Source organism: Triticum aestivum, chromosome 7D (genome assembly GCF_018294505.1).
Source record: "Triticum aestivum cultivar Chinese Spring chromosome 7D, IWGSC CS RefSeq v2.1, whole genome shotgun sequence".
In the NCBI taxonomy this organism is placed as follows: Eukaryota; Viridiplantae; Streptophyta; class Magnoliopsida; order Poales; family Poaceae; genus Triticum; species Triticum aestivum.
The window spans coordinates 385,360,609-385,375,427 of record NC_057814.1 but is presented as its reverse complement, the minus strand read 5'-3'; the positions used below and the strand labels follow the sequence as shown (position 1 = coordinate 385,375,427).

General features: G+C 46.1%; 1 protein-coding gene across 1 annotated transcript; it reads left to right on the top strand.

Moving 5' to 3' along the window:
• Nucleotides 1-10,265: 10,265 nt before the first annotated feature.
• Nucleotides 10,266-14,359, top strand: LOC123165249 (beta-glucuronosyltransferase GlcAT14B). The gene is made up of 5 exons (XM_044582882.1): nt 10,266-10,512; nt 10,643-11,427; nt 12,196-12,271; nt 12,382-12,497; nt 13,543-14,359. The coding sequence occupies exons 2-5, from the start codon at nt 10,761-10,763 to the stop codon at nt 14,106-14,108; spliced, it is 1,425 nt and encodes a 474-aa protein (XP_044438817.1). The 5' UTR covers nt 10,266-10,512; nt 10,643-10,760; the 3' UTR covers nt 14,109-14,359.
• Nucleotides 14,360-14,819: the final 460 nt, after the last annotated feature.

Here is a 14,819-nt window from a genome sequence, read left to right as displayed (position 1 = left end):
GTAATAAGTATTACTTGTATCAAGAATTCTTAAGGGGTGGTGAAAATTCCCATGACATTCTTGACATAAAAGATGGTAATACTCCAAGGTAAAGAAGAACAGAAGCTGGATAGCAAGGGACTCAAAGTATAACACAAAACACGAACAAGTTTGTGTTGGAGGGAGGTCAATAAAGTGGTCGATGATAACACAAATCATCGAGGGCAAGGATGGTATTTCTCATCACGAACTCAATTGATATCCTGGAAGAGCTCGGAATGCTGATGATGATCACGACACATTTGTCGAGAGATCTCATGAAGATGTAATCAATCGGTAATGACATCTAGCCAAACGAATGACAAAGCAAAAGGTTATTGGAACCATGGGTACGACACAAACTCGGAATCAAGTATTGTTATTCAAAGCGAAATGATATGATGAGGAAGATCGACGTAAGCTTAGCTCATCGTCAAAAATTGTGCTCCGGGAAGAAGGACCAGGTAGCACAGTTAAAATTTAGCACGATAGTGATATAGACGATAAGGCTAGGAATGACTTGAAGGATTATTAAACTCATAGCAACAAGAATTACTTAGAGTTATTGAATCGGAGTGCGGAATCGATTCACTTATCGCTGTTCTCGAGTGACTAATAACTCAGAACCTGGGGGATCCGAGATCGGTGAGAAGCAATACTAGATGAAGACTTGCAGGAAGCAACACAGTTCTCGAGATACCAGAGGTTAATACTCAAGGAAGATCAAAAATAGAGGTTGCGGAGATGTATCGATCAACAAAAGACAAGTGCTTTAACTTGTCTGAGAAATGGAATCAAGGAGAAAATGTGGTCGGGACCACGATTGCAAATGATCAATACATACATACCAGATGATTTCATATCAAGGAAATAGTTATTATTACAAGAAGCTTCTATGTTAGGATCTACATCGTGACCATGCGCAAGAACACAAAGTTCAAGGTCGACTCCCACTTCTTTAATGCATAACCTTTCATTCACTTCTCGCCTTCCACGAATTTGTGGTGTTGAAATTTTATCTGTCATAACACCAGTAGAGTATGACCCGTAGTAGTTTCCGGGTTCACACAAATTAGAAAAAGGCATATGTCCAATCCATCGGGGCCTCTTAGGAACATATACCACAAACTTCAGGAGTAATTATCACCAGCTCGAAAGTAGAGCATGGTTGACAAAGCAGAGGATACAATTTATCAAAGGCATTATATACCCGTGGAAAGGATCACAAGGTTATTGAATATGAAGGACGATGTCGGATGAAATCCAACAATGGATCGAGCGATCCACAACGGAGCTGATGTGAGTATCGGTACTCAATCAGAGGAAGAAATAATGCAAGAGCGTCAGATTATAGATCATCTGAATAATTTGATGCTTAGTTAACAAAGGAATTGATGATTTCCAAAACGAAGGATCAGAAGCAGACGCTCTGATCAAGGATGGATAAACTGAATAGACCAGAGGCACAATCGACGACAATTAGTTTGGTCAAGAACCAGCTCATGTTCAAAATGACGTCTGAGCCGGAAAGATAATTTAGAAGGTTCGATTGATGATGTGTGCATTCGCACACATGTTGAATCAATAGGATCAAAATGATAGTGTCAAAAGATACTAGTGAATATTGCTAGTGATATGGGAGCATCCATAATGTAAGCATACAAGTATTTGCAGAGCAATAGTTCGAAGAGGATGCTCAGAAGGTCGGATAGTATTTCAGAGTATCTTATGAAGCATACGAACAACTGGGGATGAACGGATACTCAATAAGTGCGAGGAATCTTCAATAGGGGTATTCATGTGGTAAAGAACTGCAAGGCAGTAAGCTTAAAGGATTTTCGGAACAACAGAGAGAATTTCGGGGTATCTTGTAATAACAAGATCAACTGGGAAACATTGTATGAATGGCGAGTATACGTGGTTATCCATAGGAGTTTATCGATGAAAGGGAATTGGAAAAGCGATGAACACAAGTTCTCGGGTTATCAGCGGAGAGTATCTTCAGGGTCTTCACGTGCAGCAGACGATCATCAGTGATAAGGGGCTCTCCGGGTGAAAGTGATAACGAGATCCTAATGTTAGATTTAGCAAAATTCACTTAACCCGAATAGAAGAGAGATCAGAGTCCCAGAGTATAGACAAGGAGTAAAAGATCCTAATACCACCCAATGGCGACGTGGGCCCATAAGCCACACATCCCTGTTAGTAAAAGTTTTTCAATGACTAGACTCGACTTCGGCCAAGGAGTTGGAAAGGGGGATTCCTACAGGCAGTTGGCTCTGATACCAACTTGTCACGCCCCCGATTTGACCGTACACTAATCATGCACGCAAATGTGTACGATCAAGATCAGGGTCTCACGGGAAGATATCACAACACAACTCTACAACATAAATAAGTCATACAAGCATCATAATACAAGCCAGGGGGCCTCGAGGGCTCGAATACAAGTGCTCGATCATAGACGAGTCAGCGGAAGCAACAATATCTGAGTACAGACATAAGTTAAACAAGTTTGCCTTAAGAAGGCTAGCACAAAAGTAGCAACGATCGAAAAGGCAAGGCCTCCTGCCTGGGACCTCCTAACTACTACTCGAAGCCAAACTCCACGTAGAATCATCCTCGGGATCTCTAGCTCCTGGACTCCAGCATCTGGTTGCGACAATCCGGTATAGAAAGGGGGAAAGAGGGAGAAAAGCAACCGTGAGTACTCATCCAAAGTACTCGCAAGCAAGGAGCTACACTACATATGCATGGGTATATGTGTAAAGGGCCATATCAGTGGACTAAACTGCAGAATGCCAGAATAAGAGGGGGATAGCTAATCCTGTCGAAGACTACGCTTCTGGCCACCTCCATCTTGCAGCATGTAGAAGAGAGTAGATGGTAAGTTCACCAAGTAGCATCGCATAGCATAATCCTACCCGGCGATCCCCTCCTCGTCGCCCTGTTAGAGAGCGATCACCGGGTTGTATCTGGCACTTGGAAGGGTGTGTTTTATTAAGTATCCGGTTCTAGTTGTCATAAGGTCAAGGTACAACTCTGGGTCGTCCTTTTACCGAGGGACACGGCTATTCGAATAGATAAACTTCCCTGCAGGGGTGCACCACATAACCCAACACGCTCGATCCCATTTGGCTGGACACACTTTCCTGGGTCATGCCCGGCCACGGAAGATCAACACGTCGCAGCCCCACCTAGGCACAACAGAGAGGTCAGCACGCCGGTCTAAATCCTATGGCGCAGGGGTCTGGGCCCATCGCCCATTGCACACCTGCATGTTGCGAACGCGGCCGGAAGCAGACCTAGCCTAGCAGGCGTTCCAATCCAATCCGGCGCGTGCCACTCAGTCGCTGACGTCACGAAGGCTTCGGCTGATACCACGACGTCGAGTGCCCATAACTGTTCCCGCATAGTTGGTTAGTGCGTATAGACCAAATGGCCAGACTTAGATCAAATACCAAGATCTCGTTAAGCGTGTTAAGTATCCGCGAACGCCGACCAGGGCTAGGCCCACCTCTCTCCTAGGTGGTCTCAACCTGCCCTGTCGCTCCGCCACAAAGTAACAGTCGGGGGCCGTCAGGAACCCAGGCCCACCTCTACCGGGATGGAGCCACCTGTCCTTTCAGCCCCCTCATCAGAATCACTTGCGGGTACTCAACGAGCCGACCCGACTTTAGCCACCACATGTGTCATGTATATAAAGTATATAGTATATACCCGTGATCACCTCCTGAAGTGATCACGGCCCAGTAGTATAGCATGACAGACGGACAAGAGTGTAGGGCCACTGATGGAACACTAGCATCCTATACTAAGCAGTAGGATAGCAGGTAAGGGTAACAACTTGTAGTAACAATGACAGGCTATGCATCAGAAAAGGATTAACCGAAAGCAGTAACATGCTACACTACTCTAATGCGAGCAGTATAGAGAAGAATAGGCGATATCTGGTGATCAAGGGGGGGGGTCTTTCCTGGAAGCTCAGCCGAGAATGAGGGGTCGTCAACACCGTAGTCGATCGAGGATCGCCGACAGTCTCGGGGTCTACCGAAAAGAAGTAACGGAGGGGGAAGACAATAAATAACAGAGCAATCAAAGCATCACAAAGCGTAACATGGTAATACACGGTGCTAGGTGTGCCCTAATGCGGTACTAGGTGATACCGGCGAAGGGGGGAAACATCCGGGAAAGTATTCCCGGTGTTTCGCGTTTTCGGACAGATGAACCGGAGGGGGATTGTTGCACGTTTGCTATGCTAGGGATATATGGTGGACGAACGGGCTGCGTATCCGGATTCGTCTCGTCGTTCTGAGCAACCTTCATGTAGAAAGTATTTTCATCTGAGCTACGGTTTATTTTATATGATCTTCTAAAGTCTTAAATCATTTTTAGAATTTATTTAATTAATTTAATTCAACATTATCCAGAATAGTGTATGCTGATGTCATCATGACGTCAGCAGTCAACAGGGCGTTGACTGGGTCAATCTGACGTGTGGGTCCCGCATGTCATTGACTGTTTAGATAATTAACAATAGTTAAATTGGTTAATTAGCTAATTAAACAGGATTAATTAAGTTAATTAATTCTCTAATTGATTAATTAATTAATTAATTAATATTTTAATTATTTTTAGTTATTTATTTATTTATTTAATTCTTTTTTTATAAAACGTTCTGGGGTGGGCCCCGTTTGTCATAGGGCCAAAGGCCTAACGGGGCGGAGCGGTTAGCGGGCGCGGGCGTCGGCGCCCGACTGGGCGAGCGCCCAAATCGACAGGCAAGGGGGCGCCAGCCACGGGCGTGGCGAGGCCGCCGGCGCCCACGACGCCGGCCAAGGGAGGCGGCGGAGGGCGGCGCCACGGGAGGGACCGCGATAGGGTGGAGCAAGCGGTGACGGGCGTTCAGCGCGGCAAGGCCTCGCGCGAGAGGAAGGACACGGCGAGGCAAACGGTGGGCGTAGCCGGGCGCGGCCACCGCGCGTGTGAGGCGGTGCGGGGCGAGCAAGGCGCGCGTGCAGGTCGTGGCCCGCGGGAGCAGCAGCACGGGGGAAAGGGGAGGAGAGGGGAAGCTCACGAGGGCCGTAGGGAAAAGGCAGCGGGCTCGGGGTCGGCCGGTGTGGAGGAGACCGTGGACGGGGCAGCGGCGGCGTGGTCGACGGCGGCAGGGGCGACGAGGTTCGGCGGCGTAGGGGGCGGCTTCAGGCGACGGTGAGGTCCGGCGACGGCGGCGAGCGCTGGGCGCTGGAGTAGTTGCCCCCCGATCCAGATCGGGGGGAGGAGGAGGCGAACGTGGGGGGAGTGGGGCGACGGAATTGGGGCGGCGTCCGGGCCACCGGCGACGAGGGGCGATGGCGCGCAACGGCAGCGGCAGAGGGGTCGGGGGCGTTGGTTGCCCCCGATTCAGATCCACCCGTGGGTGGGGTGGGGAGACGAGAGGGATCGGGGAGGAGTGGGGGGTTACGTGCTAGGGTTTCAGGTGCGTGGGGTTAAGGGGAATGGGGTGGCCGGTTGGGCCTTTTGGGCTGGTGGCCTGCTGGCTAGCTGGGCCATTCGGCCCAGGGGGAGGGGGTTTCTCCCTTTTTTTTGTTAGCTTTGTTTTCTGTTTTTGTATTTTCTTTTCTGTTATTTATTTCCCTTTTCTGTTTTATTTAAATTTAGGGCATCTTAGCATTTTCTAAATATGTGTTTTCTTCACAACAATTACCTATGCAATATTTAGCACTAACCGAACATTTTCGTTCTAATGCTTGAAAACTTTTGTTGTTTGCCATATTTTTGAATTTGAATTTTGAATCGGTTTCGAACTAACGTGAGAATAGCAACAGTAATCGAGGTGACGTGGCATCATTAGCAGAGGTTACTGTAGCTTGATTATCCGGGCATCACAAATCTAATCTATCCTGGATTAGGGATTTCCTTTTGTTCTTTGTTCTGTCAGCTTCAGAGGGAACAGAGTGGTTCCTGTAGGCCCAGTTATTAGTCAGTTGTTTCAATTTCAGTAAGAAGTGTGTTGTAGCAGGTCCTCTGTATCTACTTCGGAGGGAAGAGAGTCGGACAACTGAATCAATATTTAAACAACCATGAAGATAGTGGCCTGGAATTGTCATGGTTTGGGCAATCACAAAGCAGTTCGAGGGATTTTGGACGTCCAAAGGCATGAGAATCCAGATGTTTTATTTCTGTCTGAAACCAAGTTGGATGAGAAAAGAATGAAAAAAATTTGTTGGTTACTGGATATGCCCAATATGGTGATTCACAGCAGCAACGGAAAGAGTGGTGGCCTAGCTCTATTCTAGAAGCGCGATGTGGATGTCTCGGTCCGTCATGTTAAGCGCTTATATATTGATGCTTATATACGAGATGATGGGAAGGTATGGAGGTTTACAGGAATCTATGGCCATCCAAAGAAAAAGGATATGACCTGGCGTGCTCTACGGAATTTGAAACATCAAGGTTCTGGACCCTGGCTTTGCATAGGTGATTTCAATGAAATTCTATTTCAGCATGAGAAGTTTGGTGGTCAACTTAATCCTAGTGTACAAATGGATCGGTTCAGGGAAGTGCTAGAATTTTGTGAGCTTGAAGATCTTGGTTTCATGGGAGATGTTTTTATCTGGCGAAACCATAGTCACAGGTATGACCGATACATCAAGGAAAGGCTAGATAGGGCTGTTGGCAATCGTGAATGGCGTACCATATATCCGGCTTTCAAAGTAATCAATGGCGAACCTCGCCATTCAGACCACCGCCCGGTGATTCTTGACTCTAGTTGTGAACCTGTGTTCGAGCCACCAAGTGACCCAACTTTTCGATTTGAAGCTATGTGGTTGCAAGAAGAAGGTTGCGCTCAAGTGGTACAAGAGTCTTGGAATAATGCCTTTATGAACGGTGCCTTATGTGCATCGGATGGTGTTAGACAGGTTGCAGATTCACTTCGAAACTGGAGCACAAATGTCTTGGGAGATCTAGAGAAGAGGATCAAAAAACTAAAAAAAGATCTTAGATGTTGCCTACGTGGTCCAACTAGTGAACAATCTGTACATCGTGAGCATGTGCTTCGGTTCAAACTTGAAAGACTGGAAGATCAGAGGGACACCTATTGGAAACAAAGAGCTCACATAGATTGGTTGAAAAAAGGTGACCGTCATACACAATTTTTTCACAACTGTTGTTCAGAGAGGAAAAGGAGAAACAAAATCATTAAACTGTGTGATGACCATGGGAATTCTATTGTAGGTCATGGGGCTTTAAAGGAGCACATTCATAATTTCTATAAATCTCTCTTCACTGCACAGCCTGCTACAAACTTGGCTAATTTGCTCCAACATGTGCAACCACGGGTTTCGGACTATATGAATGCTTCCCTCTGTTCTCCCTTCACTGAAAATGAAATCTTTGAAGCTTTGCAAAATACCGGGAACCTAAAAGCTCCAGGCCCAGACGGGATGCCAGCAATTTTTTACAAGAGATTCTGGGATTTGGTTGGTGAGAGGGTCAGATGTGAGGTACTCGCAGTTCTAAATGGAGGCCCAATCCCAGAGGAATGGAACAGAACTACAGTTGTGCTAATTCCAAAGAGTAAAAATCCAGAAAGGATTAAGGATTTCAGACCAATCAGTCTCTGCAATGTGCTATACAAAATTATTTCCAAGGTTCTTACTAGTAGAATGAAAGTCTTTATTGGAGACATTATCTCGCAAAATCAAAGTGCATTCATTCCAGGTCGTTTGATCATCGACAATGTCCTGGTTGCTTACGAGATGTCTCACTATATAAGAAACAAAAGGAATTGACAGGATGCTTTCATGGCAATCAAACTTGATATGAGTAAAGCATATGATAGGGTAGAATGGAATTTTTCTTGAAGCAATGTTGATCAAGCTTGGCTTCCATAATAAGTGGGTTTCTCTCTTGATGAAGTGTGTTCGATCAGTGACTTACAGAGTTAAAGTGAATGGTGATCTGACAGAGGTGATATACCCCCAACGGGGTCTGAGACAAGGGGACCCACTTTCCCCCTATCTCTTTCTAATCTGTGCCGAAGGATTTTCCTCCTTACTTCATACTGCTGAGGATCAAGGGTTGATTGAAGGCATTCAGATTTGTCCAGGGGCACCAAGTGTGTCACACTTGCTTTTTGCGGACGACTCCCTTCTCCTCCTAAAGGCTGATGGTGACAATGCTTCAGAACTTCAACGTATCCTTGACCGATATGAGGAATGCTCAGGACAAATTATCAACAGGGATAAGAGCAGTGTGCTTTTCAGCCCAAATTGTAATAATATGCAGAAGATAGAAATTATGGATTATTTGCATATTTCCTGTGAGGGACAAAATGAGAGGTACCTAGGGCTCCCAGTTCATATAGGCAAGTCCAAGAAAAGAGTCTTCCAATATCTGAAAGGGAAATTTTGGGCAAGAATCCAAGGTTGGAAAGAGAGAACACTTTCCAAAGCCGGAAAAGAAATTCTTATTAAGGCGCTGGCTCAGGCGATCCCAACTTATGCTATGTCATGCTTTGATATCACTAAAGGGATTTGCGAGGAGATCTCTTCCATGGTATGTCGTTTTTGGTGGAGTCAAATGGATGAAGAAAATAAATTACATTGGGTTGGCTGGGACAAATTATCTAAGCCGAAGAAGGATGGAGGTTTAGGTTTCAGAGATCTCTATTCCTTTAATATTGCTATGCTAGCAAAGCAAGCCTGGAGGATCCTTCTAAATCCAGAGTCCCTATGCGCTCAACTACTCAAGGCGAGATACTTTCCGCACGAGGATTTCTTGAAGGTCATGCCAAAAAAGGGTATCTCTTACACTTGGAGGAGTATTCTTAAAGGTCGCGATCTTATCAAACAAGGCTTGATCTGGCGTATAGGTGATGGCCAAAAAGTTAATATCTGGGAAGATCCATGGGTACCAAGAGGGAGTACTAGAAGACCTAGTACAGTTAGAGGCCAAATTTTACTTCAGAAGGTTTGTGATCTGATCGACCCTATTTCTGGACAGTGGGACCAAGATCTTGTTCAACAAGTATTTAATGATGATGATGTCCCACACATTCTGAGTATTCCTATTAAGGAGGGATTTGATGATCTTCCAGCCTGGCATCCCGACCCGAAAGATAACTTTTCGGTTCGTTCAGCTTACAAACTCAAACTTCAGTTGGACGATGTTGCTGCAGGTCAAACATCAACTTCCACTGTAGCAGATCCGACAACAAATGCAACAAAGGTTTGGACCAAGCTTTGGAGTTTGAAAATGCCTAGGAAAATCATCATGTTCCTTTGGAGATTGAGTCACAACACCCTTCCTGTCCGGTTAAATCTTAAACGTCGTGGAATTGACCTGGATACCATCTGTCCGATGTGCAATCGCCTTGACGAGGATGGTGGCCATGCCTTCCTCAAATGTAAATTTGCAAAGGCTCTTTGGCGGGAAGCTAAACAGGAGCATGTAAGGGGTTTGCTTCTCAGTTGTACTGATGCAAAACAATCAGTCGAAACTCTACTAAGCCTGGAGAATGCGACATCCATGTTCTGCATTTGTTTGATGTGGAATTTGTGGAATGCTAGAAATGCAGTTAATAATGGTGATAGGTGTCCGTCAGCAGCGGCTATCGTTTCCTCTACTGCTATACAAGTTACAGAATTTTCTGAACATCTTCATATACCTTCATGTTCAGTTATTGCCCCTAATGAGCGCTGGTCTAAGCCTCCTGACAACTTCCTAAAGATAAACATTGATGGTTCGTTCCTAAAAAATAACAGTACAAGAGGTTGGGGTTTTTGTGTTAGGGATGCTTCTGGAGATGTTGTCGGTGCTGGCATGGGCCAAATCCACTTCCTGTCGGATGCTTTGCATGCAGAGACGATAGCTTGTCTGAAGGCGATTGAGTTTGCTACTGAAGTTGGGTTTGGGCGTATCATCATTGAAACAGACTCCACAGTGCTAGCCTCAGCTCTTCTTTCCAATGAATTGGATACTGCTCGTATCGGAGTTCTCTTTCGGAAGGCAAAATTTCTTCTTTTTACCAGCTTTATTGAGTTTAAAGTGCATGTGTGTAAGCGTGCCTGTAACTCAGTGGCACATGTTTTGGCTACCAATGGTGCCCATATGTCCCAGGGAGGTACCATCTATTGGTATGACGCTGTTCCTGACATTGTATCTTCTGTGGTGGCTAGCGATCTAGCTGCTTCTGCTTCTGCTTGTTAATAAAGCCAGGTTACAGTTTAAAAAAAAAATCTGATTTTTTTTAAAGTCGAGCCAAGGTGAAAATGAAAATCTCGTGCTGCCCTACTAAAAAAATAAAAAAAGTGAGGAAAATCTGGTGTTGCTAATGCTGTACGCTGGCGAGCTCAACCACTCCAGCCTGCTGCTCCGACCAAAGCGTGGAGCCGGACGAAGCAACCAATCTGGATCCCTCAGGCCGGTTTCTCGCAGGAGGCAGCGTAGGGCGGTGGCGCGGCACCCGGCGGGGTCACGGGAGCACAGGTAAAGCTCCTTCGAATTTCTCCCCTTCATTTGGGGTTTGCCGATTTAGGAATTGGGGATTTGATGAAGTGTGAACGGTGGCTACAAATTCGAGTTTGCTCACTGTTCTTGACGTGATCTGCGAATGTAGGTGCGCAAGTTAGAGCGATTCGGGAAGCACAGGCTTTGGATTTGGAGTCGTGCGCGCCCCCGTTGACATTTTTTCTAGCTCCGCCACTGCGGTGTACTAGTGGAATGCTTACGAGCAAATGAGGAAGAGCTGTGGCCTTAACTCCGGTCCAGGGCGGCCCTTCAACGACCGCCGGTGGCTGCTCCCCTTCCTCGCGAGCCTCCTCGTGTCGGTCACCCTCTTCCTGGCCGCCGCCTGCGGCCTCTTCTCGCCGCCCTACTTGGCCGGCGACGACGCCTTCCTCGTCGACGTCGTCTCGTTCACCGACTGGGACGATGGAGGCGCACCGTCGCAGCGAGACAGCGGCCAGTCAGTGGAACCCGAGGCCAAGGACCAGCTGCTGGATGACAACGACAACCCCGACAACGCCGCCGTGAACTCGGACGATTCCGACGCCGAGCCGCCCAGGCTGGCGTATCTCCTCGAGGGCACCAAGGGCGACGGCCTGCGGATGCGGAGGGTGCTGCAGGCGATATACCACCCGCGCAACCAGTACATCCTGCACTTGGATCTGGAGGCGCCGCCCCGGGAGAGGATTGACCTGGCCATGTACGTCAAGGGGGACCCGATGTTCAGCCAGGTCGGGAATGTGCGGGTGATCGCCAAGGGCAACCTGGTCACGTACAAGGGGCCGACGATGGTCGCCTGCACGCTCCACGCCGTGGCGATCCTCCTCAAAGAAGGCTTGGAGTGGGACTGGTTCATCAACCTCAGCGCCTCGGATTATCCCCTCATGACGCAAGATGGTTAGTGCTCTTGTTCAACATTTCCATTTCTATTTTCCTGCAGTGAAAACCACTTCTGTCCAGGGACCTGTCTTTTGTTGCATTGAGCAACTAAATGAAAGTTGGATCTGCATTCTCATGATTGGCAAACACAAACCAGCCATTGTGATACTATGTTCATTCCTTGATTTACCTGCTGAAACTGTACTCCTGTTGTCTGATATAGAGCACTGTAGAATGGAGTTGGCAACATTGGAATTGCTGTGCACACGACGAACAGTATGCACGACCATCAGACGATGGTCCATCAAGGGGTGTGCTCCCTTTTGTTGCTATACATGGACGGTTTGATTGGCTTGTCGTCCAAACATCGTCTGCATGCTATCGTCTGCGTAGCAGTGCTCTGGCAACAATATCATGTCATAAGATTAAAATCATTCATAGTATGTGTGCTTCGGGGCACATATGTTGCCCTATGTCTGCAGTCTGGACTAGCTTAATCAGATATCTTCTGCATTATCATCACTTATGTAGAGGATAGCCTCCTCAGTGAGTGTAAGATTGTAAGGGTAAGGAAGCATCACTTACATCGATATTTAGAGGATAGAGGCCATGGATAGGTTACAGGTGGTGAAGTGCCAGTGTGCAGCGTTCGTTTAAAATTTCACTAAATCAACAACATAACTACTGAAGGCAGTGTACTTTGTAGTGTGAACTGATAGTATCTCTGTGCTGATATACTTAATTTATTGCATACTCCATTATTTAACTGCTGTTATTTTTGTACAGATATACTTCATGTATTCTCGTCTTTGCCAAGAAATCTTAATTTTATAGAGCACATGCAAATATCTGGATGGAAAAGGTACGTTTTCTTAATGGTGTAAACTCTTTATTTTGATTTACATTATCTAGCTCTGTTTATCCTTCGCAAACTACTTTGCCTTTTCTGATGTCTGTGTGCTTTCATCACAGGATCCAAAGAGCAAAACCCATAGTTCTGGACCCAGGGCTTTATCTGTCAAAAAAGTTTGACCTTTCTACGACACCTGAGCGGCGAGAACTGCCAACATCTTTCAAATTATATACTGGTAGGACTGCTTTCTGATTTCAGTATTGGCAATTCTGCATTTCTACCCATAAGCCAGTACATTTGTGTGGCAGTCGGCATACATGACATGCGGCCTTCGAGAACCACTTGCTTAAATTTATTCAGTTGTGCTCTTAATTTTTACACTTGCTATACTCCCTCCTTCCATCTATACAGGGCCTAAGTTTTGAATCTCTCATACCAAGGCTGTTGCATAAAAAGAGGAGCAAATATTGGGAATAGTACTTCATTAATCCCTCACACCGTCACACGCAACTTCCTCTCCTCCTTTTTCTGCATGCAGCCAACAATAACTCCTCCAGTCCTGCATGCATTGGCCAAAAGAAACAGTTTTGTGGAGAAAAAGGAGGAGGAGGCGAGGTGAAGCACTCCTAATAACTACTTTGTGCATGCATGCAAATCAATGCTGCCGCCATTGCGTTTCCACGAGGATGACCACGCGATCTGCGAGGGGGAATTAAGTGGGAGATGCATTGGTTAGCTCGTTTGGCCTTGTATAGATGGAAAAATGAAATTTGGGGTTAGGCCTGATATAGATGGAAGGAGGGAGTAGCTTCTTAGTTCAAATTGTACATTTTGCATATAGAAGAACAGTGGCTATTTGTTGTATTGGCATATCAGTCTGGAGGTATTGTGGTCAAAAGTATTTGAATCAGGGCGCTAATTTTGTTAAGAGGGCGTGCTATTCTTAAATGATCAAAAGTTTGTAGTTAACTATGCATATGATTTTTATTTGCATTTCTTGTTACTAAACTGGAAACCCTTATCCTGCGAAACAGTGTATGGAATCATTTGTTGGCATCAAGAAAGTAACTCCAAAATTTATTCTAGTAAACAGGGATACAAACTGAATTAATAGTAGTATGGAAAAACAAAAGTTTTTGTGTATAATGTAAGGATGAGAATGTGAGCAACTTTATAACTGGTGGTCTTGCTGTCTGTTGAGTGTTAAGGCATGTTTTCTTGTTGAAACGACACTTTCTAGTGTATCTTAACATGACAGCCCTCCCTGTTGGGATCATCAGGTTCTGCTTGGATAATGCTCACGAAATCCTTCCTGGAGTACTGCATATGGGGTTGGGATAATCTGCCACGCACCCTCCTGATGTACTATGTCAACTTCATCTCCTCACCAGAAGGTTATTTCCATACTGTGATCTGCAACTCTGATGAGTTTCAGGGCACTGCAGTTGGTCATGACCTGCACTACATTGCCTGGGACTACCCTGCAAAACAGCATCCGCTGACCCTCTCCATGAAGGACTTCAACAACATGGTCAAGAGTGGCGCACCCTTTGCACGGAAGTTTCCCAAGGAAGACAAGGTCTTGGACAGGATCGACCGTGAGCTTCTGCACCGCTCTGAAGGCCGGTTCATTCCTGGGGCATGGTGTAATGGGAGCTTTGAAGGAGGGGCTGACCCTTGTTTGTCTAGGCAGGAAGACTCTGTTTTAGAGCCTGGTCCAGGCGCTGAGAGGCTGCGCGGCTTGATGAAGAAGGTGCTGTCATGGGATTACCGCAACGGCAGCTGCTCGACTCTCTCGTACGATCAAACAAAGAGAGACTGGTATGTTCCCAAAAGTAAAGGATAATTTTGATTGCCTGCTTGTAAATGAAAGAGCTTGACCCCTTCCATTGAAATGAACAATGCTGATGAGTGCGTCATTCTGACCAAGGAAAATGTTGAAATGGTGATGTTCATACCACGATACACACTACCATCTCATGGAAATTAACAATTGTGGAAGACTTCATTTTCAGTTCTACAATCTTTGCTGTAGTCCAAACAGGAAATGGATCCTTGTATCATACATGTTCTTTCTCTGGTCAAGTTTGTTTTTCATGTGTTCTTGTTGCACTTTATTCACAGGAAAAAAGAAGGAACATATCCAAATTCTGACTATACCTGGAATATGGTAGAAAGGAAAAAGAAAATCCCCAACAAAGTTTTCCTCTGGAACACAGAATTCTTTTTGTCTGGGATCTTTGGGAGTGTTTGGATAGTCCACTTGGCCCACCGTCACTTGGACCACATGTCCGCCCATGTACTTCTTTTCTCTCCGCCCATGTACTTCTTTTCTCTAGGTCTGCCTGACCCACCCCTGCTGTCCGGATTTGATGTCTTTAATGTGATTTTTAGAGCAACTCTAATGGGACGACCCAAACGGACGGCGATTTCGTCCGTTTTTTGTCCGTTTGGGTTGGCCGCCCGCTCGGCGTCCGCTCTGTTTTTGATATGGGTCGGCAGTGCGCCCAACGCGCCGACCCATATGTGGCCGGCTGGCCGCCCAATTTTACATTGA

Bases quoted from the DNA above. Each gene is read 5' to 3' on its own strand.
- LOC123165249 (XM_044582882.1), top strand. From the start codon at position 10,761: ATGAGGAAGAGCTGTGGCCTTAACTCCGGTCCAGGGCGGCCCTTCAAC. The intron at 11,428-12,195 runs GTTAGTGCTCTT...ATTTTTGTACAG, and splicing joins TCCCCTCATGACGCAAGATG to ATATACTTCATGTATTCTCG. The intron at 12,272-12,381 runs GTACGTTTTCTT...CTTTCATCACAG, and splicing joins CAAATATCTGGATGGAAAAG to GATCCAAAGAGCAAAACCCA.